We start from the raw sequence: 24,689 nt of genomic DNA, 5'->3' as shown, positions 1-24,689 counted from the left end.
ACGTTTCCCTTCTTTCCGGAGGAAAGTGATAGTGCGAGTGCCCGAGAGGCGGATCTGGGCCCGCCCGACCCACATGCCTGTGATCTGAGAAGACAGCTGAGGGCCCCCAAGGGCACGAGGGGCCCAGAGAAGGAGAGGAATCGGGTGCTGGGTGCCATCCGGGCACCAGGCGGGCATGCGCGGCCTCTCGCCTCCTCCAGCGGGTTGTCCATCCCGACCCTGACGGTTGCCGTTGCCGGGTGCCAGGTGCCGCTGAGGAGGCCGGCTCTGAAAGAGAGAACTGTTTGGGCAGAGCTCTAAGGAAAAGGAAAGTGCGAGCTTCCTCCGGAGCCTGGACCAGCTGCATTCCGGCACAGCCCGGTGCTCACCAAAACCACGGGGCAGAAACCATGCACGCAGGGAAAGCCAAGGCCCTGTGCCCACGTCTCCAGGGCGAGGGCCAGCCGGTGCTGGCGGGAGACCGTGGCACACGAGTGGGGCCATCGCTCGGCCCTGTGCAGCTCCCCTGTGCAGCTCTCTGTCCTGACCCAAGGGTCGGGGAGTTGGGCGGGGCCCCTTCAAGCACTCAGGGAGGAGCCCCTCGCATGGGCTGGTGTGCACTGTGGCTGCGCGGCTGATGCTGCCGCCAGCTGGAAGGACAGGAGGACGGCCTGGCGTGGGCTTTCCCATGGAGGTGACAGCCGAACGCAGAGCTCACACACAGACTGCTTCTCTGAGACGTTAACTCACGGTGTTTAAACCCAGCTTTAATTTCATCTTCGAAAACGCGGTACCAGGTGTTGCACTGGTCGTCCTCACGTTAGTGCAAATGCCCCGGCTTCCGCTCCGACGCCGACTGGCAGTTACTGTTGAAATCCCGCTTCGCACCACGGCGGGCTTTGTCCACATGCAGCACATGCACGTGAGCAGGAAATGCCTTCGCGGTCTTCGGAAAACCTCAGTGGAGGGAACGTGGAAAGGTGCCGGGAGCGTTCGGCAGCAGTCCGCCGGCGTCCAGCAGCGTGGTGGCCGTGGTGGCCGCTGTGCAGGCGGCCCGGTGAGCTCTCGGCTGGGCTGAGGGCTGGGTCTCGCCGTCCAGATCCCTAGGACGCTGGCCGTTCCTCCTGGGGCTCACTCAGCACCGTCTGCCAGGCCCGGCCGCCCGGGTGGTCTCTGTGACCTGTGCGCAGACCTGTGCAAGGCAGAGAGGAAGCCAGAGAGAGGTGCCCTGGGCCGGTCACCTTGTCTCTGTGAGAAACATCCGGTTCCGGGCACACTTGGATCCAACGGTGAACAAAATAAAATCCCGCTACTTATGTCTCAGGGAATGAAGCCGGTTGTGCACAGGGGTGTGAATTGTGGAAAGAGAGAGAAGGGAGGTGAGGGGCCCAGTCGTGGGGGGAGTGGCTGGCACCCTGGCCTTCGGGGCCCCCTCAAGAGGGGTTCGTGTCGGTGAAAGGGGGCAAAGGCATGTTGTGGGAGGGGCTGCAGTCCCCGGGCAGCGTGGTGTCCCCACCAGGAGGCAGCAGGGCACATGGCCCCAAGGTCTGGGGGAGCGGTCACCCGAGCAGGGAAGGAGCCGGGAGGAGGCGGGAGCTGCATGTGAACCTGGATGCGCGGTCCCAGCGGCCTCTAGGTTTGGGAGTCATGGGCATTCGTGGGGTGAGGCCCTGGGTCAGGTGGGGGCGAGGAGGGGAGCCCCCCGGTGTCCCAGCTGGGGCGACCACCTGCATGGGGCCTGCAGCTGCTTAGGGACCCCTCCCTCCCAGGTGTCCCAGCTGCAGCCGGGCACGGTATGGTCGCCTTGTGGGGAAGTAGCGTCAGAGCCTGGACCTCGGCACGAGTCTCAGGACAGCAGGCCGCTGGGACCCTGGCGAGAACAGTCTTGATGGAGGGTTGGGAGCGATATATCGAATGGACTAAATTTAACAAAAACTGGCAGAGAAGACTCGGAGACAAGGGAAGCAAAGAGAGGGGCCAGGCAGCTGGAGAGAGGGACGAGGACCAGGTTTTGTTTAAGATGAAAGACATAAAGACATATTTACGCTGCTGGGAATTACTCCATAGAAACAAAAGTGGCACCAGTTTGATTTCTCTTATGTCTAACCATGTTCTTTTAGTCCATTACTAAGCAAACCGGGACAGGGATTACAGAGCCCGGCCAGGGGGTACAGCTGCCCCAGGCTCCAGCCCCTGAACCTCTCTGCCCCTCTGCTCCTGTGGTTCTAAACCTGGACATCATCCCCCTCTGTGTTCCACACCCGGGACCCCCTCCCCCTCCTGCCTTCCAGACCCTGGACACCCTCCCTCTCATGCATGCCACACCCTGGACCCCCCCCCCTGAGTTCCAGACCCTGGACCCCTTCCCCCTTCCCCCGCCCGCAGTTCCACACCCTGGACCCCCTCCCACTCTTGCAGTTCTACACCTGGGACCCCCCTTCCCCTCCTGTGTTCCACACCCTTGACCCCCTCCCCCTCCTGCATTCCACACCCTGGACCCCCCTCCCCCTCCTGCTTCCACACCCTGGACCCCCTCCCTCTCATGCATGCCACACCCTGGACTCCTTCCCCTTCCAAGCCACCTCCTTCTTTCCTCTCACCTGGTGGTGGAGCTGGTCTTGTCCCACCCACCCTGTGGCCAAAGTAGTTTCCAAACTCAGTGTGATCCCATCCGTCCCCACAAACAGAGTCACTCAAGGCTACTTCACACAGGCAGGTGCATATGCACACTCACACGTGCACACACACACGCACACTCACGCACGCACATATGCACACGCTCGCACATGCACACTCACACGTGCACACGCACACTCGTGCACACACGCACTCACGCGCACACATATGCACGCGCTCACACGTACACATGCACACTTGCACGTGCACACACGCACGCACGCATGCACACTCACACGTGCACATATGCACACGCTCACACGTGCACATGCACACACATATATGCACATGCTCACACGTGCACATGCACACTCACACATATATGCACATGCTCACCCTGCGCATGCACACACGTGCACACGCATGCACACACGTGCACATATGCACACGCTCACACGTGCACATGCACACTCGCACATATATGCACACGCTCACACGTGCACATGCACACACACGCATGCACACTCACACGTGCACATATGCACATGCTCACACGTGCACATGCACAGTCACACATATGCACACGCTCACATGTGCACATGCACACACATGCACACTCACATGTGCACATATGCACACGCTCACACGTGCACATGCACACTCACACATATATGCACATGCTCACACGTGCACATGCGCGCGCACATGCACACTCACACATGCACATGCACACTCACACATATGCACACACTCACGCGTGCACATGCACACACACGCTCGCACACACACGCACACTTATGCAGAGTCACATGTGCATAGAATTGCCAACATTGAGAGATTTCGGACTTCTCTTTGAAAAACCGATTTAGCAGCCCTGGACTTGCCCTTCCACACAGGAACCGCGCAGGCCCCCCCCCCCCCCCCGCCACCTGTGCTGGGCCCCGGAGGCCTCATGCACCCCTCCCCCCCAGTGTTTGGAAGATCACTTTCCTCCACGGTCTCTCCTCAGCACAATTAAATCATAATTCAGGAGCTTCTGGAGTTCATTGAAGCTGACAATGACTTTGACTTTCCTTGGCTGGTTCAAATCTCCTAGCTGCTAGGGAGAGAGAGATCCTGTGCCCCAGCTGGCCTCTGTGCTGGGCACATATAGCCCTCCCACACGTGTGTGCACAAACATGCAAGTACACGCACGCGTGCGCACATGCATGCGCACATGTGTGCACATGCTGGCACGGACATGCGCCCGCACACGGTTTGCGTGCACTGAGATGAAGTGGAGAAGCAGGTGCCCAGGAAGCACCTTATTTCCTGCTGCCAGTGTGATTTCCGGTTGGATTTGCCGTGACGTCTGAGTGTAGACAGATAGTGTGCGTGTGTAGGTATGTACTGAACAGTTCACACTGTGCACGTGAGAAGTGGAAGTCCCACCTACCGCCGGCCTCCGTCCCCACGTAGGTCAGAGTTTGGTACGGTCGAAACCTCGTTGCATCCAGGCGCACGCGTCTCCACGCTGGGAGGCACGGCGCGCCCGGCACGGCCCCGCTCCTCTCCAGAGCGTGTCACGGGGACCCTTCCGGGCAGCCCCGGGGAGCCCGTGCCGTTAGTAGCTGAATCACATCAAACCTGCCCGCCGAACACGACTTCGCCTGTGCTCCCGTCTCCCTTCAGAGGCCTCTGTCCAGGGTGTAGCTGGTTCTGGGTTCTGAGATGGAACGCCTGGGGGTGGGCCGTGTGTCACGCCTCTCAGACGCCACGGTGGGGAGGGCCTTCCCCCAGCTCCGTGACTAGCAAGTTAAAGGGTTTTGCTGTCCACGACTTTGTTCAGCCCGTCATCCCACGTGGCCTGAAGCTCTGGGAGCTCAGTGACCACAGCCCACCGCGCTGGCCTCCTCCACACTGTCTCTCTGTCTTCCTGGCCATGCGCTGCTCCTGCCCGTCCCCTGCAGCCCCCTTCTTTGTTGTGATGACCCTTCTCTGTCACTGCCACCTGGTGTGATAGCCATAGCCACGTGTGGCCATTTACACTTAAAAATGAAAACTGACTGAAGGGGAAAATTCAGGAGTTGGTCATGCTCCCCATATTTTTGTTCACATGTGGCCACGCTGGGCAGCTCAGATGTGGACCGGTTCCGTCCATGACAGGGGATCAGGTCACTAGCGGCCACGTCCTGATTTATGAAGAAAAGGGCAGGAGATTAGTATGCTGGCTCCTGCCCAAGAGCGGAGACCACGGCTCTTGCCCTACTTGGAAATAAAGACGTTTTGCTGGGAGGGAGCCACGCTGAGGCATGGGCTGCGGGTTGGGAAGCCCTCCTTGGCCGCTGTCATCCTGCAGCACGTCTGCCCCACAGGGCTGGAGGGGGCGCAGGGGACAGGCGGCCCTCAGGTTTCAGCTGCAGGTGGAGAGGAGATGCCTGAGGCAGACGCAGGGTAGATAAAGTCTGGGCTGCGAGCAGCGAAAGGAAGAAGAGGGCCCAGGTCCTGGACCGCTGTGTTCCAGGCCTGCAGCATGAGCCTGAGGCAGGTAATGAGATTCCGGAAGGTTCTCTGCATGCGTCTGACTTCCCAGGGTGGTACCTTATGGCCCTGGGGAGCAGTTCACTCCATGATTGCAAAGAACTGGCTGACAGTATGCGCCCCCCCTTTTTATAATGTATTTAAGGGATTTATGTGGTTTTTAGGATTTTTTAAATAGCGATTAAAAAGATGATGGTAGATATTCGTAACATACAGCTTACCACCATAACCATCTCTCCGTGCACCGGCCAGCAGTGCTAAGTATGTTCCCGTTGTTGTGCAACGCGTCTCTAGAACCTTCTTGCTCCCCGAAGTGATACCGTCCTGTTCAACACCGTGAATCCGACACTCCAGGAGCCGCACGGAAGCGGGATCCTACGGGGCGTGTCCTTCTGTGTCTGGCCCGCCCACCAGCTCCGTCTGTGGTGCGCCCATGTGGACAGACCGCACTGCTGATCCGTCGGTTGGTGGAGGAAGCGATGTTTCTGAGCTGGGTTAGAAATCGGCCTCTGAAAATAGATAGAATGCCCGGCTCCCTCACGCGCTGTGTGGGCTCGCGTAAACCAGGACGGCGGAGCTGCTGGCGGCCCGTGCGTGTTCCAGCTCCCGCCCCACGTCACAAGTTACGTTCCAGGTACATTCAGGGTGACTCACTGATATCATAGTTGGGTTTTCTGTGTTTGTTTTTGTCAAAAACAAATTGATATGGGGGGAGCGGGCTGGAATATAAAGAACATAAAAATGCCAGGTTTCAGGCTCTTCAGAGAAATTCCTGCGGGGTTTTTGAAATGGGCTGTTCCTTCCTCTGTGAAGGAGAGGTGACGTCACTGCTTTGTGACCGGCGCCCGCATACCTGCAGCTCACGCGACGCCCCCCTGCGGCTCAGCAGCCCTGACGGGAGCCCGTGTGACTCGGAACAGATAGGTTACCATGTGCGGGAGGGTTTTTAAAAGGCGCTTGGAGTTTTTTTCTCTGTTTTGCATTCTGGGATGAAACACTGACCAGTATTAGATAAACATGTTGCAAAAATGGTATAACAGGGCAAGTTTTTGAATCCTAAGAAGAGAGACAAAACAGCCCGGAAGTTCAGGATGCAGAGCTCAGGGGATCGATCACGTTCTCAGTGTTCAGACCTGGGCCCCTGAGTCACACGGGCAGAGAAAGGTGCCCACGACATCTCCTTACAGAGGAAGACAAGGTCTCTCGACATCTGCTAACATCTGTAGACTGGTGTCTGACCGTAGGGTGACGGGGAGAGAGAGAGAGGCCTTGCTGTGGTTCAGTGAGGCCTGGGAGGGGCAGCTCCTGCCTGAGGCCGGGCTCCCGCCCTGCCGCCCACACCCAGACACCTGCCTGGCCCCCAGGCTGGCCCAGCCTTCAGGGACCCTGGGGCCCTGCCACGGAGGGCTGTGCCGTGCCTGACAGCTGTCCTGGACACGTGCCAGCCTGTGACTCCGCCTCCTGCCAGGCCTGCCCACCGCCACCGGCCTTGTCTCCTGCGGTGCCTGCCCTGAGCCAGCCTCCTGGGCTCGGAAATGCTCACTGTCACCCCAGCCCTGACGCTGGTGAGGCATCCAGTGTAGCCGTGGTCCCTTCTCGCCCTTCTCCAGCTATGGGCCGTGAGCCCCAGGCCCAGCGGGAGCTGTGGGTGCTCTGAACACCCCGCCTGGCTGCTGTCTCTCCTTAAACCCTTCACCTTCTCTTTCCACACAGACCATGAGGCCGCCTGGCTTGCTATGACCTTTAAGTGTTTGCATTCCAGGAAACATCGCTCAGAGATACAGACCTGACTTAGTGGTGTGGGACCCTCAGACCACATCCGTCCTGAGGCCCGGGGTCCTGCCCTGGGGAGCGGCTGCCGCACCCCCAGCAGACTGGACGGTGCAGGTCTGGGGTGATACTCCAGGGCCTCAGGAGCCCTCCGCTCCAAGGTGGGGAGACCGTGGCTTCACAGGCCCGGGAAGCTGCGTGTCCCGATGCTCACCCATGGGCACCCTGACCCTGGGGCCCAGATGACCACAACCGCATTTTGGAGGCACTGATTGATACATACGCATCTATTCTGAGTTAGACGGGTGGAGACATGTGCAGTCCCCCAGGTGAGAACAGCAGAGGCTGTGGAATCAGAGCTCCCGGCAGCAGGGCGTTGGCCAGGCCACCGACACGTGCGTGTGGCAGAGACTCAGGCAGGTGGGGCGGGGAGAGCTCAGGGCGGCACAGGGACGGCTGGTGGGGGGAGGGGGGCTGACATGAGCTCTGGCCGGGGACGGTTCAGGGTTGGGGGCCCTGGTCTAGGCACTGGCTGGGATGGCTCTGGGGTGGGGGGGCCCTGACATAGGCACCGGCCGGGGACAGCTCGGGGGCTGACGTAGGCGCTGGCCGGGACACCGGAATAGCTAACCAGAAGCGGGACCTGTGGGATGGTCAGGCAAGCACCTTGGGCTTTCTCTGGTTGGCCCCAGGACTCAGGACAAGAGTTGGGGAAGTGGCGGTGACTGACCACATCCCGGCCATCGGGGGCAGGTGGCCTGGGGCGGGGGGGAGGTGGTGTCTGGCTTCCAGGATTGCTGCTAGAGACAGCAGTGACCTTCCTGCAGGGGTGACTTCTCGATGGCAGCCTGGCTGTCTGTGGGCTGGTTTTCTGGGCTGGTTGCTGCAGGTCAGTCAGGACACACCTGACTGTGTCCGTCTGCATATCAATCTTTCCGAGGCAAAAGTTTAACTTCTGTAAAGGGATTTGTTGCCACGGTTAAGGAGACCGTTTTGCTGCTGGTGGAAGGAAAGTTGCAAGCCAGTGGGATTGGTGAGGGGCCGTGGATGGTGTGTGAGTGTGGACATGGGAGCAGGGAATGAGCCCTGGCAGGTGAGGGACTGGTGCAGATCAGCGGACCCTCAGGTCCTCAGCACTGGGTGCAGGAGACAGGGACCCTCGGCGGGCTGGAGGGGTGTGGGGAGGGGAGCAGTGGCCCCTGCCTCCAGTGCAGGGCAGAGGTGAACTCAAGGCCCCTGTAGCTGGGCTGGCACTGGAGGGGGGCTGACGTGTTCAGGAGCCCCGTGTCTACCTGAGAGCCGGGTGGGGGACCAGGCACGGCAGGACACGGGCAGGAGGCACACGTGAGTGGTGTGTGGTCAGTCAGCGTCAGATCAGAGGTTCCAGGAGAGGCATCAAACGACCCACAGCGGCCGCCAGAGATGGCATGTGACCAAACGCTCTCCCTCACGCACACAAGGACAGAGGCAGCTTGGGGTCACAGGGGTCCTTCCCGGTGTACCCCAGCCTAGCTACGGAGCCCCAGAAAGGCCCACCTCTGGGTCTGCCCAGTGAGAGGGTCACGTGATCCTGTCCCAGCCCTTCCAAGCAGTGGGGTCACTAATTCCCAGTTTAAAAGGAAGCAAGAAAGGTGAGCCCGTGGTTTGTCCAAAACCATCAGCTTAATGCCAGCTGTTTTCCTAAGAAGCCGCTTGTCTGCCCAGGGAAGGAGGCGGTGTGGAACAAGCCCGATGCGCCCCTCCCCCCACACCCACTAACTTCAAACAACTGGGTCAAGCACCCTTGGGTGACGCTCTGGCTAGGGGGGCAGCGAGGGCTCTCCCAGTGGGGCCGGGGCTCAGGAAGCATGCAGAGTGCCCAGCAGGGAAGCAGGTGCAGCCCACAGCCTCCCTTGAGTCCAGGGGACAACTCCAGGCTCCCCTCCCTATGGTGCTTGAAGTCTGGACTGAGCTCATGGGAAGACAGATGTCCCAATATTGATGGGTTTGCGTGAAGCAGGGCTTTCTTAGGACCGGCCCATCATCCCGGCTTCTAGAAGACCAGAAAAGCACCAGGACTTGCTCCCCTGCTCTGACCCCCTCAGAAAGCCGGGCAAGGAGGATTCCCAAACATCCCCTCCCGGCAGGTGGCTGGGACCCCGTGGCCATGCCTAGGGAGGAGAGAGGGTGGGGGGTTCCTAGACTTGCCCACTAGCGCAGCCTGTGAAGTTGGCCTGTCCCCCACATTCCTGGTGCGGCACCCCGGGCCTGCCTGGGTCTCAGGCAGCCTTCACTTCCGACCGCAAGAGGGCACCATTGGTCAGAAAGCATCCTTAATCCTGGTGATGGGCTTTTGTAGGTTCCTGTGACAGGCACCCCACGTGCCCAAACCATGCGTGTGGCCAGCGTGGGTTGCAAGCTGCTGTGGGAAGCTGCCCCCCAAGTTGTCTCCTGAGAGCCCCGCCGCCCTGTGCAAGCCACGGAAGGGGACCAGCCACGGGGTGGAAGGGGCGTCGACGGGACCCCACCCAGCCCTCTGCTGCTCCCGGAAGTCCTGGTGCCCCAAGACTTCTTCTTAACGGCCTTTCCTCTAGATGTCACCGTGTGCACCCTGCCAGCCCCCACCTGAGTGCTCCCCTCTACCCCCTCCTGCTAGCATGATGCCCACCCCCCCACACCTCCCTACTGTGTCCTTGGGCCCCCCAACTCCACTCCACCCCGATGTCACCTCATCGTGAGTCTGGGGACAGTTGATTCCCAGGCTGCTCACCCTCCCCCCCCGCCCCGTCCTCACTTGCCTGCTGACCCCACCCAGGCCCCAGGTCCAGCAGCAGCCCCCCATCCCCCAGTGTCCGGACCTGCTCCGGGCTCTCCTAGGACAGAAGCTGGATCAGGGCCGGCATCTCTATGTCATAGAAAGCCCTCAGGGCTCATCCGCAGGACTGGCCACGCAGGTGTGGCCCCGGACCAGCAGGAGCGTTCAGGATCTCGTTAGAAAGGTGGCCCCACTGAGGCCTCCTGCACCCAGGTCTGCGTACATAGCAGCCTAGGAGTCCTGTGTGCACGCTGCCGTTTGAGAAGCAGCAGGCTGTGACCTGTAGGGGTGCTCCGTCCCTCTGCTGGCCCAACACGGCCACTCTCTGCTGAGGCTTTCTCGCCCTGTGATCCTGGCTTCCATTTGTGACTCCACCTGCCCGGCTCTGTGACGACCTGGCGTAAACAGGCGAGTCCCACACTCCCTGCCGGGTCTGGGCAACGAGATGCAGCTAAGCCAGGAGCAGGACAAATGGGATGCAGCTGACCGCAGACGTCACCATCAGGGGACCGCCCCGCCCTTGCTTCCAGACTGTTCTCACGCTGCTCCCTGCTCCCGCCCGGGGTTGGGGAGGGTGCACCCACATGACAGGGCTGTGGGCCTGGGCCACCAAGGCCACCCAGGTGTGGGAGAGGGCACCAGTGTGGCCGAGTCCCAGAAACAGACTTTGCAAGAGCTCTGTGCCTCTTTTGATTATTGGGGCCAGAAGTGAGCTCACCAGCCTCACCGACTCTTTAGGGGCTGGAGGCAGGTGTCTGTGCGTCCGCTGGGCTGTGTGTGTCCTGCACACTAGGAACACTTCCTTGTGGCTGCCAGCTTCCCCCATGGCCGCCCCCTTCAGCACCACCAGCCCAAGGCCTGGAGCACCGAGCTCCCTGGGGGGTGGCTTCTCAGAGATCGAAGCGTGAGCCGCCCTGTCCCCTGGACGTATGCCTGGGGATGGGAGGGAGGAGGGGGCTGCTCTGTTCCACAGGGTAGACTTGGCCTGGGAGGTGGCTTGCAGGTGACCAACAGCACCCAGAGCCAGACCACGGGGTTCACCCCATCTGTGCTCATCTGCTGTGAGACTTTAGGCAAGTGACTCAACCTCTCTGAGCCTCCATTGCTCGGCTCTGGGCTGGAGAGATAGTGGTCCCTACCTCAGGGGACCATCAAGAGGATTAAAAGAAGTAGATCTGCCCTTGGCAGTCCCGAAGCACAAGAGGGACAAGAGGGTCCCTGCCTGGCCTGGGGGACAAGTTAATGTAACACACTGTGTGTGTGTGTGTGTGTGTGTGTGTGTGTGTGTGTGTGTGTTCGTTTTTTAGGGCTTGAACTCACGACCCTGAAATCAAGATCTGAGCTGAAACCAAGAGTCAGACAGTTAACTGACTGAGCCCCCCAGGCACTACCCCCTCTCTTGTATTTCACTTGTAATTTTATTTGTTTTTTTGAATTTGGGCTGTTGGTGGCGGGTTTCTTGCTGTATTTTGATCAATGCCTGTTTGTGAGGCTGGTCTTCCGATTACGACAGTGGCAGTGTGGAAGCAACGTGGGGGAGTGGGGCTGAGGCCCTGGGGCTGCCCTGCCACGTGGCCGTGCGTTGCATAAGCGCAAACACTCTGCTAAGGGCATGGGGCTCGGCATGGGGCCCAGCGTGGTGAGCTCTGTGGCAGAAAATGGGTGCGTTTGGGCCACGGGAGAGAATGTTCTGGGTTCGGGAGCTCAAACGAGGTGTGGCGTTCCGAGGTCTGATGTGGAATGACGAAGGGGACCTGCCCGTCACAGACGACAGGCAGTCCCCACCAGGATCAAAGCTCCGGTTTAGCAAGAAGGGGAGGCAGGGATCATGCCTTGTTCACGGAGTCGGACCTTCTTCTCCACAGAGGAGAGACACGGAGTCGGGCAGCGAGTGAGAATCCACAGTGCTCGAGCACGTGGTGGGTTTACAGGAACGGCCCATTAACCCTCCCAGCGACCCCAAGAGGGGGCACTGTTTGGGTGCCCGTTTTGGAGGAAAGGAAGTCGAGATGCTCCGTGGTGCGCTGAGGAGCCGCCCCGAGCCCTCTCCCGTCCCAGCCTCGTTGGCACTGCTTCTCCCAGAGAAGGGGGTGCATTCTCTTGGGCTGGTGGTTCATGGTGTGCACAGTGGAAACGAGCGTCTCTGGGCCCTCCATTCTCTTCCACGTCAGGAAGGGTGAGAGCCCAGGTGAGTCTCTGCTCAGCGCATCTGAGGCTGTGAGAGCCCCTCCAACAAGGGTGGGTGGCTGGTTGGTTGGGAGGGGGAGGCTCAGCAGAGCACCTGTTGTGGGCGGAGCTCGCCCGGAGATGCTCTTTCCTGTCCTCCCTGCCGTGGCTCCCTGGGCTCCCGCGGCCGGCCCAGGATGGAGCCCGGGATCTGGCGTTTCCCTCGCCTCGCAGCTTCCTCGCCGGCCTGCGCAGCCTGAAGCAGACGAGCGGGCTGGCACCGCGCGGGGAGCAAGACCGCCGTGGAGCCCTGGCTCCCGGCCCTGACGCTCAAGTGACAAACAGACCTTCCCTGCAAGAGGGCTAAGCCAGCTCCGAAGACAGTTGTGCGGGGGGCGCCCCACGCAGCTGTGAAACGCGGTCGTGGCTTCTCGCCGTGTGTGCACGCGGGGGCTCTCGTCTCCACGCGGAAAGGCTGCTCCGGATGAAAGCGGTGTCTGTGCATTTACCTGCAAGGCCTCTGCCGCTACTGAGCCAGGCAGCTGTAGCCAGCTGGACGTGGGGGAGCCCACGGAGCCGGCAGCACGCTGCTCGGTGCATCGCCGTGGCCCCCGACACTTCAGTAAGGACACGTGGACGCCCTGGCTTGTTATGTGATCGTGCAGGCAGCAGAGCCTTTCCGGACTGCATCTTCCCGTGTGCTCCGTGGGATTCTGATTTTCCTTTAAACCCAGAAGTGGCTTCCTCACATGCGTTCACAGACTGGGGAATTGGCAATTCGAGCCAGCCCCTGGGCGTGCCCATCTTCCCTCCGCGGGGATGGGCGGGTGGTGGCGGCTGGCGCTGCACCATTGGCTTGGAGTGAAGTTACCCAGCGGAAGCGGACCTCCCTGTTCTCCGCGGTGACTCAGGCTCGTGCGTTGGGCTGAGGCAGGACGGACTTGTCATTTCACGGCGACTCAGCATTCTCTCTACCACAGATGTTGCTGTTAGAAGGAGCCATTTCTTGCCTCCTGTTCCCAACAGATGCTTGTGAGCCTGCGGATGCCTCGGGGATCTTCTCCCGAAAGTGTAGCCATGCCATCAAGAGTGATTATATAACGGGGACACACGCAGGGACCTCACGGGCCAGGACTGATGTGATGTACGGATCATTAAACTTGTTTTGGGGGCTTAGCCAGCTGGTCAACCCGGAAAGAAAAATGATTGGCTCTTAGGGTGGAGCAGAGGTGACGGAGCTCCAGGAGGGGGTCTGCTGGGGTCTTTGTGCTGTGAGACGGCCGGCGTGGGGCTGGGAGTGTGAGCAGCATATGGGAGGCATCTGTCCATCTTTAGATAAGAGCACGTTCTGGAAGTTGCGTGGACAAGGCTCGTGGAAATGCTGCAGTCTGCTCAGACACTTACTTGGCATGCATTTTACCGTGCAGTGCGGAAGCCGCCCCAGGATTCTAGGAGGAATCTCTCCATGTAAGGTTTTCTCGGCGCTTCGCGAAAGCCCTGAGTCTGCTGCACACGCTAACTGCAGCTCTCTCTGCTCGTTTCAGCTTACAGGATGCTGGCATCGGATTCATCCTGGTCATAGACCGGAGGCAGGACAAATGGACCTCGGTGAAGGCATCGATCCTGCGAATAGCAGTAAGTGTTGGTGCCGGGCTCTGGGACACCTGCCTCTGCTCATCCCCGGGGCCGGGTGACGGTACTGTTTCTGTCCTAGCCACGCGTCTGCCTGGCGGCAGCTTGTGTCCTACTGGTCCACGCTGCACCAGCCCCAGCGGCCTGAGGCAGGGCCAGGGGTCACCTGGGAGCCCATGTCCCCCCGGGGCTGCTTGAGCCGCTGGAGCGTGTGTGTGCACACGTGTGTGTGTGTGTGCACACGTGTGTGTGTTCTCAGATGGGCTCACTCTTAGGGGGCTTGTTATCATTTACAACAGCTCCACCAGCGGGTTTGTTCTGACCATACAGTATGGGCAATTCTAAGGACTGGACGTGTGTTCATCCTTAAATCGAGCTCAAGGTCCTGAGTTAACAGGACGTCCAGTGTCGTACAGAGTCTTCAGCCTGCAAGTCTGAAAGATCAGCTTTTCCTAACTGACGTTTTCCTTTCCAAAAGGGCTGTTACCCTGTAGTGTTCCAACAACCCAGACACCTCATTCTTCCTGTACCCGAGCCTGCAGCAGGGACCCCGTTGCCAGCTTTCTCGCGCAGAAGGGCGGCTGCTGTGGCGGCTGCTCTGTGGCTGTTTTTAGCCGCAGGAACAGTTCGGGAGGGAAGAGTGAAGTCAGCAGCTTCTGCCCTGCCCACGAGCTCCATGTGGAGCGCGTCCCCCACGCTCGCTCTCGGCAGCAGGGGACCGGAGCGCCAGAGCCGGGGTTGTTGGCGGGGACGGCTCTGCTGCTCCCAGGCAGTTCCTAAACCCCTAACCCCCGACGGAGTAAAATCCTCCTAACCTCTGGCTCTGGGTCTTGCATTCAAACTGTCTTGGCTGCTGACCTGAGAGGCAGCTGGCCTACGGTTCTGGGTGGAATGGAAGACCCACTCCCTTCCCGCAGATTGCCTCACTCCACATCCTGACGGCAATTAGGGCCTTGGTGTCTGTTCTTACACCTGCAGGGCTTCCCTGCAAACCTGACCCCGGGCTTCGGGATCCCGCCTTTTTCTTACTGAAAAAATGTCTCCCTGTACCACCCAGTACACGTCCCTCTCCCCGTCCCCACCCCCCACACACATGTCCTGCTCCCCGTCCCCACCCCCACACGTGTCCCTCCCTTCGTCCCCACCCCCTACACGCGTGTCCCCATCCTCACCCCGCACAAGCGTGTCCCTCCCCTCATCCCCACCACCACACATGTTCCTCCCCCTAGTCCCCACCCCCCACGCGTGTCTCCCCCCATCCCCCCAAGGGTGTCCCGCTCCCCGTCCCCACCCCCACACACTTCCGTGCCATCATTTATGAAACAAATGAAAACATTTTGAAATGTTTCAAGAGAAATAGACTTGTTATAAAATTAGATTTTGTTTTAAAATCCTGTGAAGCCTACAAAACCCTTGTGATATGTCATCAGCAGTTAACAGCCAATGTGTCCATTTCATTATTTTAGATTTTAAAGGAAGTTTGCATGTGTGATGTCACAGGGCAGCCAAGTTAAGAATTAAATTGTAAGAAACCCAGTCAGATACACAATAGGCTTAAGAAAAGTATTTCTCAAGTCAGTACGTTGGTCCTGGGTTGAATACCAAGACCTTCCCTGTCAAGGGTGTCATCGTTTCAGAAGGGAACACTGTTACAATAACGCTTTTCAACAGTAAATCATCTCTCCAGACCTTCTCCGTTTATCCAGCCCTGACCTAACGCACGTTCAAGCGCGTCATGATGTGGCGGTCTCAGGCATCAGGCTCTTTGCTGAGGCGGTCACGGGCATCTCCTCCGTGCCAGAAACTGCCTTCCTGTCCCCCTGCACCCACGCTTGTCCCCGGAGGGCCCTCGTCCCAGCACGGCAGGCAGCCTCCGCTCCTCTTTCTCCTCCGTCCTCCCAGCCTCCCACGGCACAGTGCTCCACACGGCCTCCTGCCCTGGAAGGCACGGCCACGCCTGCCACGCGTCACGGGTTCCTGGAAGTCCAGCCCATCTTCGTGGGGCAGGCACCCCGCCCAGGCCCCAGACGAGATAGGTTCTCCGTGACTGTCTCTCGAGGCCGTCTGTCACCTGGTTAGACACAGGAGTGTCCCCAAATACGGGATAGTTTTTTAAGAAAGACAAATTATTTTTAAGAACTGAAGTGGCCTGTGGGTGCCCACTGCCATTGAGCCATGTGGCCCGGAGCAGACCTGGGCCAGGAGTGCAGAGCCCCTACCTGCCAAGAGCCGTCCTGGTTTCCTGTGTCCTTGACTTCACGACCAGGTAGATTTCTAAAGCATGCTGGCTCATCTTTGAACCTTCGTTTTGTGAAAATCAAAACTGAAAAGTTGGTGTTTGAGTTTTAATATTTTTGCACAAATTTGTACACCATAAAAATAAAAGTTTTTAGAATTTCTTTTTTCCCATAAGTCTTGGGGTTCCCCAGTACTGGTTTAGAAACCCCAGAAGTTAACGTTTTCCCAGCATAGTTGTCAAAACTTCTCTTTAACTCCAGTTCTTTTTATTACATGAATTCACTGGCCCCACAAATGCCCAAACATCTGCTCGTACTTTGAGCACGTTTATTGAGAGTCTGCTATGTGCCCGGCACTGTGCGGGATTGGGGTGTTGGAGATACAAGCGGGAAATGAGCAAAAGTGTGCACCCAAGTGGGGTGCAGACAGCTGACAGATGCTGTGACATGGGTTGTGAGCAGAGCTGCAAACACACAGGGGGTGCTGGAGGCAGCGCCGAGCGGGCCTGCAGGAGGTTGGGAGGCTGCGAGCCAGGCCCATTGCCCTGCGTGTGTCCATCTCTGAGCCAGGGTGTGGGGGTGGGACCTCCACCATGGCTCCGCGGTGGGGACAGGAGGTGGGAGACGGAGCTGGCACGCTTGTCCCCATGCAGGAGAGCAGGGTGGGGACAGAGTCAACCCACTGGCGCTGCCAGCTGGGGCTGTGAACCTGGACCTCCAGCTTCGGTGGGCCTGTGCTTCCATCTGGGAGGCTCTGGGGAAGCCACGAGCTAACGCCAGCCCGGCCAGCACCCTTGACAGGGTTTCTATGCGCTGCCCCCTGGACGGTCCCCCCGAGCGCCTGGGCCACAGTTTGCTGCAAACTGGTACGGAGGCTGCCTGCATCTCCAGATGCGTTTGGCCGCCCGAGTGCGACGCGGCATGTGATAACAGCCTATCATTTGGGGCTATTTTGAGCCACCATGCGTGCCAGCTCCTGAGCAGAGCCTTGCTCGTTGCGAGGTGTTGTTTCCATCTGGAAGCCTTCAGCTTGGCTTGGAATAGAAAAATAAGGAGCCAAAGTCCAGAGTCCCTAAAATCAGGCTTGCCCTGTCTCCTGCGTCAGCTCTGTGGGGGTGTCGGGGGCGATGGGCACGCTCGTCTGTCACAGTTGTGGTCACAGCCGGCGGACAGGGGGGCAAACAGGGAGACCCAGGGCCGAGGATGCGCTGGCTCAGTCTGCACCGTCCGCGGACGAAGGTGTCTTTTGGAAAACACCCAAGCATGCTCCCCTGGGGCTCCGTTTCCCATTTTAGCCCACCTGCCCTGCGCCTGTGCGTGCGAGCGTGCGTGTGAGTATATGGGCATTCGTAACGGAGTATACGGACTTCCGTCTTGAGCTAGCCTGATTCAAGCCCATCCGTGTCCCAGAGCACGCTGCTGAAGAAGGTTCCAGCTGAAGGCACTTTCAGTCACATGGGGCAGGACTGTGGTTTCTGCCTGTGAGGCCAGTGCCATCCGTGTGTGCAGAAAAGGTGCAACGTGAAGTGTCCCGGGGTGCAGGGTCTTTAGGTCGTCTGGTAAATATTCTACACGTGGCAAAATAACCTTGCATTAAACAAGGGAGTGAGCTCCTACCATGTGCCACTTACTAGAGTCCAAGCACAAAGTGCCGAGCACCGATGGAGGTGAAGACAGGAGCAGTGTGAGCACCAGGAGGGCTTCCCGGTGGAGGCGACACTGGACGCACAGGAGCCTCTAGGATGTTTATCCAGAAACCACTTCACTCTGTCTCCAGATGGCTTTGTATGGCCGTCACACTGTGAGCGTTCCGAGGTCGGAAAGTAAACAATATCATCCGACCTTACAGAACCTGTCACAACCCTTCCGCGATCACTAAGGAAATTCGTAGCCCTCATCCCAAATCCTCCTTCCCGTTACCTGTTTGTACAGTGAAACGTTACTGTTGGCGCTTCCCCAGCTCTTAGTACGTACACTCGAGTCCAACCCAGAGAAAGTTTGATCACTGCTCTTGTGCTCAGAGTACGTGTTTGTGTGGGACGTTAACGGCTTCTCGCGTGGCCGGGGTCTTACGGCCGCTCTCCTTCGTGGAAGATTCAGGAAGACACGGCATCAGGAAGACCAGAGCAGAGAGAAGGCGGGGAGAGAGCGTTTCCCACCTCCGGCCGCGTGCGGCCCCCACTGCCCGTGGGGTTAACCCAAGTGAAATCTCGGCAGGACACTCTTGTCCTCGCGGTGCACCTGCCAAGAGGAGGGAAGGAGGGTGATGAAAGCGATATTGACATTTAGAGAAGATGACTCATTGTTGCCTCTGGGGGAGACTTTCGTAAGGAGCTTTCCTTAAATAGTGGTGGCCAGCTTCGCAGATGTTGGTGAGAGTTTCTCGCAGCCTCCGCGTGGACAGGTGACCCAGAATCTGCCCGCAGGGTCTCCGACCTTCACCGCTGCTTCTCTGAGTCGTTTCCTTTCTGCTCAAAGGAGCCAAACCACATGGGGGCCGCCCGCGTGAACGGGAGCGAGGATGGGCTCCCTGCTCGAGGGGCTGCTCCAGTCTCAGTCCCCTGCCGGCCGCGCTGCAGGCACCTGGCCCAGTTTGCTGGCACATGGGTGCCCTCGGGGTGCCCCGGCCCGGCTGTGGGCCAGCGGGTGAACGTGGCCCAATGTGGAGGCTGCAGCAGGCTGGTTGGTGCTGGAACACAGCCCCCCGTGCCCCACTGCCCATGTCCTGTCCCCCAGCACTGCAGTGGCAGTGCAGACGTGTCGGGGACCCCGGGGAGGGCACGACTGTCCGCCCACCCAGGTGCCGCGGATGGCCGAGTGTGAGCACCGCCCTGGGGGATCTGGGGACAACGGCCCCCACAGGTGTGGGGGGGCCCTCCCCAGAAGGCCAGGGCACAGGGGCGGAGACAGCCAAAGTCACCAGTGCGGGTGGCGGCTTCACACCCCGACAAGGCAGCGCCGGACCATCCCCAGACACAGCGGGCTCTGGTGTGCAGGCGGCTGGAGATGCAAGAGAAACCGCGAGAGAAGGTGAGGCGCTTGCTGTGGCCCCCGAGTGGTGGCCGGGGGCGGGCGGGCCCCCCCAGGACAGTCGCCGGTCATTGGGTCAGGGGCACGTGCAGCAGAGACGCAGAGATGGGAGCCACGTGTTGGGGGCGAACCTGAAGAGAAGCAGGGGGCATGTAGGTTTCCTTGTGGAGTGAGGCCCTCGGGACCAGGGGCGCTGGGCGGGGCAGGGCTGAGGTCAGGGAGGCCACTGCGGGCCGGGCTCTGGCCTCTGGTTTGTTTGCCGAGTGGGGAAATCTCTGGAAGGTTTGCTCAGGAGGGTGTCATGTCTCAGCTGACACTCACAGGGGTCACAGTGGCACTTCCGAGGAAAATAGGCTCAGGGCAGCATTGTGGGGCGGGGAGGGGGGATGCGGAGCTTGCTCAGGGGAGAGGTGGGGAGTCCGGGACAGGAGCTGGAGGGAGAGTGCACAGGCTTTGGGACTGGCCACGGGGCCCGAGAGGAAGGGGCGACCAGGAGAGCCTGGGGTGTGGGCCGAGCCCTGACCAGTCGCTGTCACCAGCAAGGCTCCAGTATCGGTCACCCCGTGCGCACGGGTCCAGACCTTGGTCAAGGCCCTTCTGGCTCTTTTTCTGTTCCACGGATTTGCTGTCATGTGGAGATCAGGCCCGGCCTCAGAGGGCCCGGGGGCTCATTCAGTGCAGATCCAGCCTTGGGGCCTTGAGGGTGAGGCCAGGACCCCATTGTCAGCTGTTTTGACCTGGGCGACCCCGAGGCCTGTGGGCCAGGAGCACAGCTGTCACAGGGTCCCTGCTCCTACAGCACCAGCTTCTCCCAGGAGCTCCAGCCCCTGTGAGACCCACTGGACCCAACGCTCGAGGGGCCCCCGGGGCCTGAGGGCCGTCCAGGGGCATCCCCTGCTAGGGGCAACGCTGGCATGGGGCGTTGGGGGGCCACACCCAGGCAGTGACACCTTCCCGCCCATGCACACATGTTGTTGAGGTCCCGCTGCCAGGGCCTCACGAAGACTGACGGGCGTGTCTCTGTTCCCGAGTGAGGCTCTCCCAGGGACGCCTGCTGGACGGGATGGGGCGGACTGGGGGGAGAAGGCAGGGCAGCTCCACCGCCGGCTCCTGGCCCTGGTCCTGCCGAGAGCAGGGTGGATGTGAGGGGGCCCCGGGGTGTGGCCGCATCCTGAGCGACCGTCGGCGGGTGGACGGTGAAGACGCTGAGGCACATGGATGCGTGAGCTGCAGAGAGCGCGTGGGCACAGCAGGGTCTCCCGTCGCACTCCGTGCTGCTTCGTCTGTTCCAGGCTGTGCCGTTCTTTGCTGCATATCATGTCTCAGCTGCGTTCGGCCCAGGTAGCCAGAAATCAAACTGAGTTCCTTCAGAATGTCTCCTTTTAGTAATGGGGTCTCCCCGGGAATCAGCGTCTAGAAATCATCCGGCGCCTCGAATAGGCTTTTACTAAATGTCTGTCGCGCCTCGTTTCCGAGGCTTCGTGCAAGCACGGTACGCTGCGCGTGCGTTAGGAGTGTGCGCGGGGAAGGCACGTTTTGTCCCTGTGGTACAGATGGGGAAACAGAGGCACAGGGAGGCAAGTAGGTTGCCCGAGGTCACGCACCTTGAAGCAGGGCCGGTAGCAGAACATATTCATGTAACTGAATCTGAAGACGGGTGTGCACGGGGTGGGCGCTTACCTCTGTCTTGGTCTTAGGAATGCATATATGTGTCTGTATGGCTTTGCTCTCATTTGACAAGTGTCTTAGTTCCCTGGGACTGTCCTCGCAAAGCACCCACAGAGAGGGGGCTGGAAACAGCAGAGTCACGGGCTCACAGCCTGGAGCCCGAGGTCCGCGGTGAAGGTGCCGGCAGGTTGGTCCTGGGGCTGTGAGGGAGAAGCTGTCCCTCTCCCAGGTTCTGGAGGGTTCTGGCGATCTCTGGAGCTCCTTGGCTGGTAGACGTGTCCCCCGACTTCACGCGGCGTCTCCCTGTGTGTCCACGCCCAAGTATCTCCCTTCCATAAGGAACAGGAATATTGGCTTCGGGGCCACAGTAATGACCTCACGCAAACTTGGTCAGCTCTATAAAGACCTTGTCTCCAAAAAGTCACATCCCAAGGCACTGGGGTTTGGGCTTGATGTGTGAATTTGAGGGGACACCATTCAGCCTGAAACAAGGCTTTAGACCTCACAGTTGATAACACACGTCCCGTGTTTGCCCCAGCAGTGTGACCTTCTCCTTTTCTTTTAAGAAGGGGGCTGTCTCTACAGAGCCTGGTGTCAGCAGCCACTTCTGTTCCCGTGTGATGTCCTCCCCGCCCGGACCGCGCCGTCAGCAGCAGGCACGTGAGGACCCTGCACTCAGCTGCACGTCTGCCCACGGCCCTTCTGTTCTCTTGCAGGCGTCCTTCCCAGCAAACCTCCAGCTCGTCCTGGTTCTGCGCCCAACGGGGTTTTTCCAAAGGACTCTCTCTGACCTTGCGTTCAAATTCAATAGAGATGACTTCAAGATGAAGGTGCCGGTAAGTATGTCCCGCGTCCGCTCTGCAGGCGGGACTACGTGGGTGTCACCGCTCTCTGGGCCGACGCTCGGTAATGGGTGTTCCCGGTTGGGGCCCACCCCCAGCACGGCGGGCGGACCGGCCGCGCGGACCGTCGGGATCTGCTGGTCCTCTCTCACGGTCCTTCCCTCCCTTCCGCTCCCTGGGGAGAGCACGTCCACGCTGTGCCTCAGACGGATCGCTGTGGGGGAATAGGCCTGTGGGAGAGCCACGAGTCCAGAACATTCTTACTGAACGAGGCTCAGGCTGAAAACAAGACAGTCCATAGGCAGAGCGCCATCATCAGCCTCCTAGTGAGGAATAGCCAGGCTCTGCTGCTGCCGGGACAAGACAGGGGCCAGGGAACGGGTCCAGTGTCCCCAGGCTTGCAGAGGGAACCGCCAGCGGGGTGGGTGGCCCCCGAGAGGGCACTCCCTGCCACCAGCTCCCGTCCTTGAGAACACAAGGCTGCATAAGGTCCCTTACACGGTGCCCCCAGGAAGCCTGTTTCCCGCAAAGCCTGCTGGGGTCTCGCCAGCTCCTCTGGGAGCTGCACGGGACAGGGGGCCGCCAGGCAGCGCACCCCCGCCCTGGGTGCATTTGTTCTCCAGGAAATCACTTGTTCTCTGCTGTGAAGAGGACCAGAACATACAGGGCCAGCCCCAGGCGCCTTGTAAGCTCCCGATAGTACCTACCAGATCACGTTTGCCAATCTGAGAGTCGGTGGGGGTGCTTGTCCGTGAGATCTGTACCTCTTCCTCCGTGTACAGGATGGCGGGCGCTCTGCGTGGTTGGGGCCACGAGGGAGGCGTCCCCAGCTCGTGGGCAAGTCGCACTCAGCAGCCCTAAACCACGGGCTTCGGGGTCTTGGGAAGACCGGTGCACTCACCCTTGGTAGCACCGGACGCCTTCATTTCTGACGGCCCGTTTCCTGGGGATGGGTAAGGACAGAACCACGGAGGCACCGCTGGACGCTAGTGTCCCAGCGTGAAAGCCACTGTGCCTGGCCTCCTCCAGCCTCATGACCCTCGCATGTCCAGCTTTTCCCTACGCGGGGCAAGTGAACCTTGCTAACAACAGGCTCGACACAGACGTGTCGGAGGCAACCAGACGGGGGCCTGCCCTAAGGACAGCGGCCTCCCCTGCAGATGGCACTATTGGGCCAAATCCATGAGTTCTCAAAAACGGGTTTCACAAGAATCATTGCTGGGTCTTTAGTTCACTGATCCATTTTAGATAACTCTTTAAAATCGTAGGAAACATCCTCTCAAGAATGCTGTTGTTAAAATGTGTTCATTTTGGCAAAGTGTCTGGTTTCGGTGCTGTGTGCTGACCTCGTGGTGGACAGAAAATGTTGAGAGAAACGGTCCCTACGCTTCTCTGTCGTGATGAAACACACGGGAAGCGCGTGCAGCGTTAGCCGAGACGCGGAGGTCACGAGGAAGGGGCAGGCTCTGCTCACGTGGGTGGAGAGACAGGGCTACCCGGAAGCACATGACAGTTCCATTGGAGGGACAGACAGTCCTCCCTGCCGCAACCGCTGCCCACCTCCAGGGGCGTTTCAGCCTCTTCTGCGTGAAGGTCGTGGCTCACGGGATCTCAGTGGCAGCGTGGACAGTTTGGGCTGCGTTATCCTCTGTGGTGGGGCTGTCCCGTGGGGGCGGGATTCAGCAGCACCCCCGCATTGTGACAATCAGAAATGTCTCCAGATGTTGTCAGGCGTCCCCTGGGGACAGAACCGCCCGGGCGAGAACCCGTGCTTTGAACTAATACGGCGTTCAGTAGTACCCAAGATGCTGTGCGATGCCGTTTTGCCTAAACCTCTCAAGCGTCTGTCCAACAGCTTACAAAGCAAGGGCTGTATCTTTATCCAGAACTCATGGGCAGAATGTCCCAGAAAGGGCGAGAGACACAGACAAGTCCTGTGGGAAGAGCTTCCCGGGTCCCACGGAAGGACACAGCCCTGACGGTCTGCTGGTTCCTGTGGTGACCCCACTGGGTTTCCGTGGGCGTAGGGATGAAACGATGTCCTTTCGGGTCCGAGTACAGCTCAGGTACCGCCAGAGGCTCCCCCCGCCATGGGGCCGAGCGCACCTGTGGGACACCCGGGGTCGGCTGTGTGCCCAGCTCTTGTCGGGACTCGGATGCCTGCCGTCGATGCTGAGATCCGTCATCACAGGTCCATTTCACACTGAGACACAGAGAGGTCAAGCAGCCCGGAAGTGGCAGAGCCAGGAGTTAAGCCCGGGTCCAAAGCCAGATGCCTCCTGTCCACGCTGCCGCCGTTAGTGCCTGGCGGGAGAGCATCGCTCTCCGTCTGCGGCGGTCTCTTCATGGGGGCGGCATCTTTCCTCCTCTAGGTCATAATGCTGAGCTCAGTACCGGAATTGCACGGTTACATCGACAAGTCCCAGCTGACGGAGGACCTGGGCGGGACCCTGGATTACTGCCACACCAGGTGGCTGTGTCACCGCACGGTGAGTCCCTCCGGCTGCTGCACGCAGGCTGGGCTGTGGGTCTCCCTCATTCTGACTTGATCCGCTGAATAGCTTTTGCATGACGGTGTTGCCTTTTCCAAAGACATGTTCCCAATAACCTCAGTTTTGTTCCCCAAGAATGAGGAGATGGTCTCAGTGGACCTCAGTCATCTGAAGAAACAACATGAGTAATAAGTTCGGGAGTGGTTTTCTCTGGGCTCAGAAACAGAACAGAAAGGAAAGCCCCTCGGGTGGGGGAGAGACAGAGCGCAGAATGACTCTGGCTGATGAGAACCCGTGTAGACAGTGCCCGGTACGTTTCTGGAGAGGTCGTGAGGCTCAGGGACCACCCGCCGATGCGGGCCCTGCCCCCTCCCCGGAGAGCCCGTGCGCTCCGCGCCAGATGCTGGCTCTCCAGGCGGCAGGAGGGCGCATGTGAGCACAGCCTGGTGATGGTGTTCTCCTTCTCCCCAAGGCGATCGAAAGTTTCGCCCTCATGGTTAAGCAGACGGCTCAGATGCTGCAGTCCTTTGGGACCGAGCTGGCCGAAACGGAGCTGCCCAACGACGTGCAGTCAACGAGCTCAGTGCTCTTCGCGCACACGGAGAAAAAGGACAAAGTGAAGGTACGTGTGGCTTCTGTGCAAGACGGGGAAGGGAAAGAGGCCCTGTGGGCATCGGGCAAGACCGACCTGAGCCATTTCAAAGGGGCGTTTTGGTGCCTGTGAGCTGTTGAGCTCTCCAAGGAGAACTGAAACGTGCTTCTTAAAAGTGGCTCGTGGGGCGCCTGGGTGGCGCAGTCCGTTGAGCAGCTGCCTTCGGCTCAGATCATGATCCTGGGGTCCTGGGATCGAGTCCTGCATCAGAATCCCTGTTCAGCGGGGAGTCTGCTTCTCCCTCTCACTCTCCTCTGTGCTCTCTCGCTCTCAAAAACATAAATAGAATCT

The 24,689-nt window shown here is 59.6% G+C and overlaps 1 protein-coding gene across 20 annotated transcripts in view; it reads left to right on the top strand.

Annotated features, from left to right (window-relative positions):
* The window catches only part of MCF2L (MCF.2 cell line derived transforming sequence like), a 95,844-nt gene that overhangs the window by 46,386 nt on the left and 24,769 nt on the right, over nt 1-24,689 (top strand). For 17 of the 20 annotated variants that reach the window (XM_057307072.1, XM_026488776.4, XM_057307095.1 and 14 more), the window contains 4 exons: nt 13,390-13,480; nt 21,129-21,248; nt 23,627-23,743; nt 24,219-24,368. In XM_057307072.1, coding sequence (XP_057163055.1) covers nt 13,390-13,480; nt 21,129-21,248; nt 23,627-23,743; nt 24,219-24,368 — 478 coding nt within the window. Of the gene's footprint in view, nt 1-12,458; nt 12,990-13,389; nt 13,481-21,128; nt 21,249-23,626; nt 23,744-24,218; nt 24,369-24,689 lie in introns of those variants that run through there. The other 3 variants (XM_057307092.1, XM_044380196.3, XM_044380197.3) reach the window with 3 other exon arrangements.

Source organism: Ursus arctos, unplaced genomic scaffold, assembly GCF_023065955.2.
Source record: "Ursus arctos isolate Adak ecotype North America unplaced genomic scaffold, UrsArc2.0 scaffold_10, whole genome shotgun sequence".
Taxonomy (NCBI): Eukaryota; Metazoa; Chordata; class Mammalia; order Carnivora; family Ursidae; genus Ursus; species Ursus arctos.
Note: the sequence above shows the minus strand (reverse complement) of the source record. Positions and strands in the feature narration are given on the sequence as shown.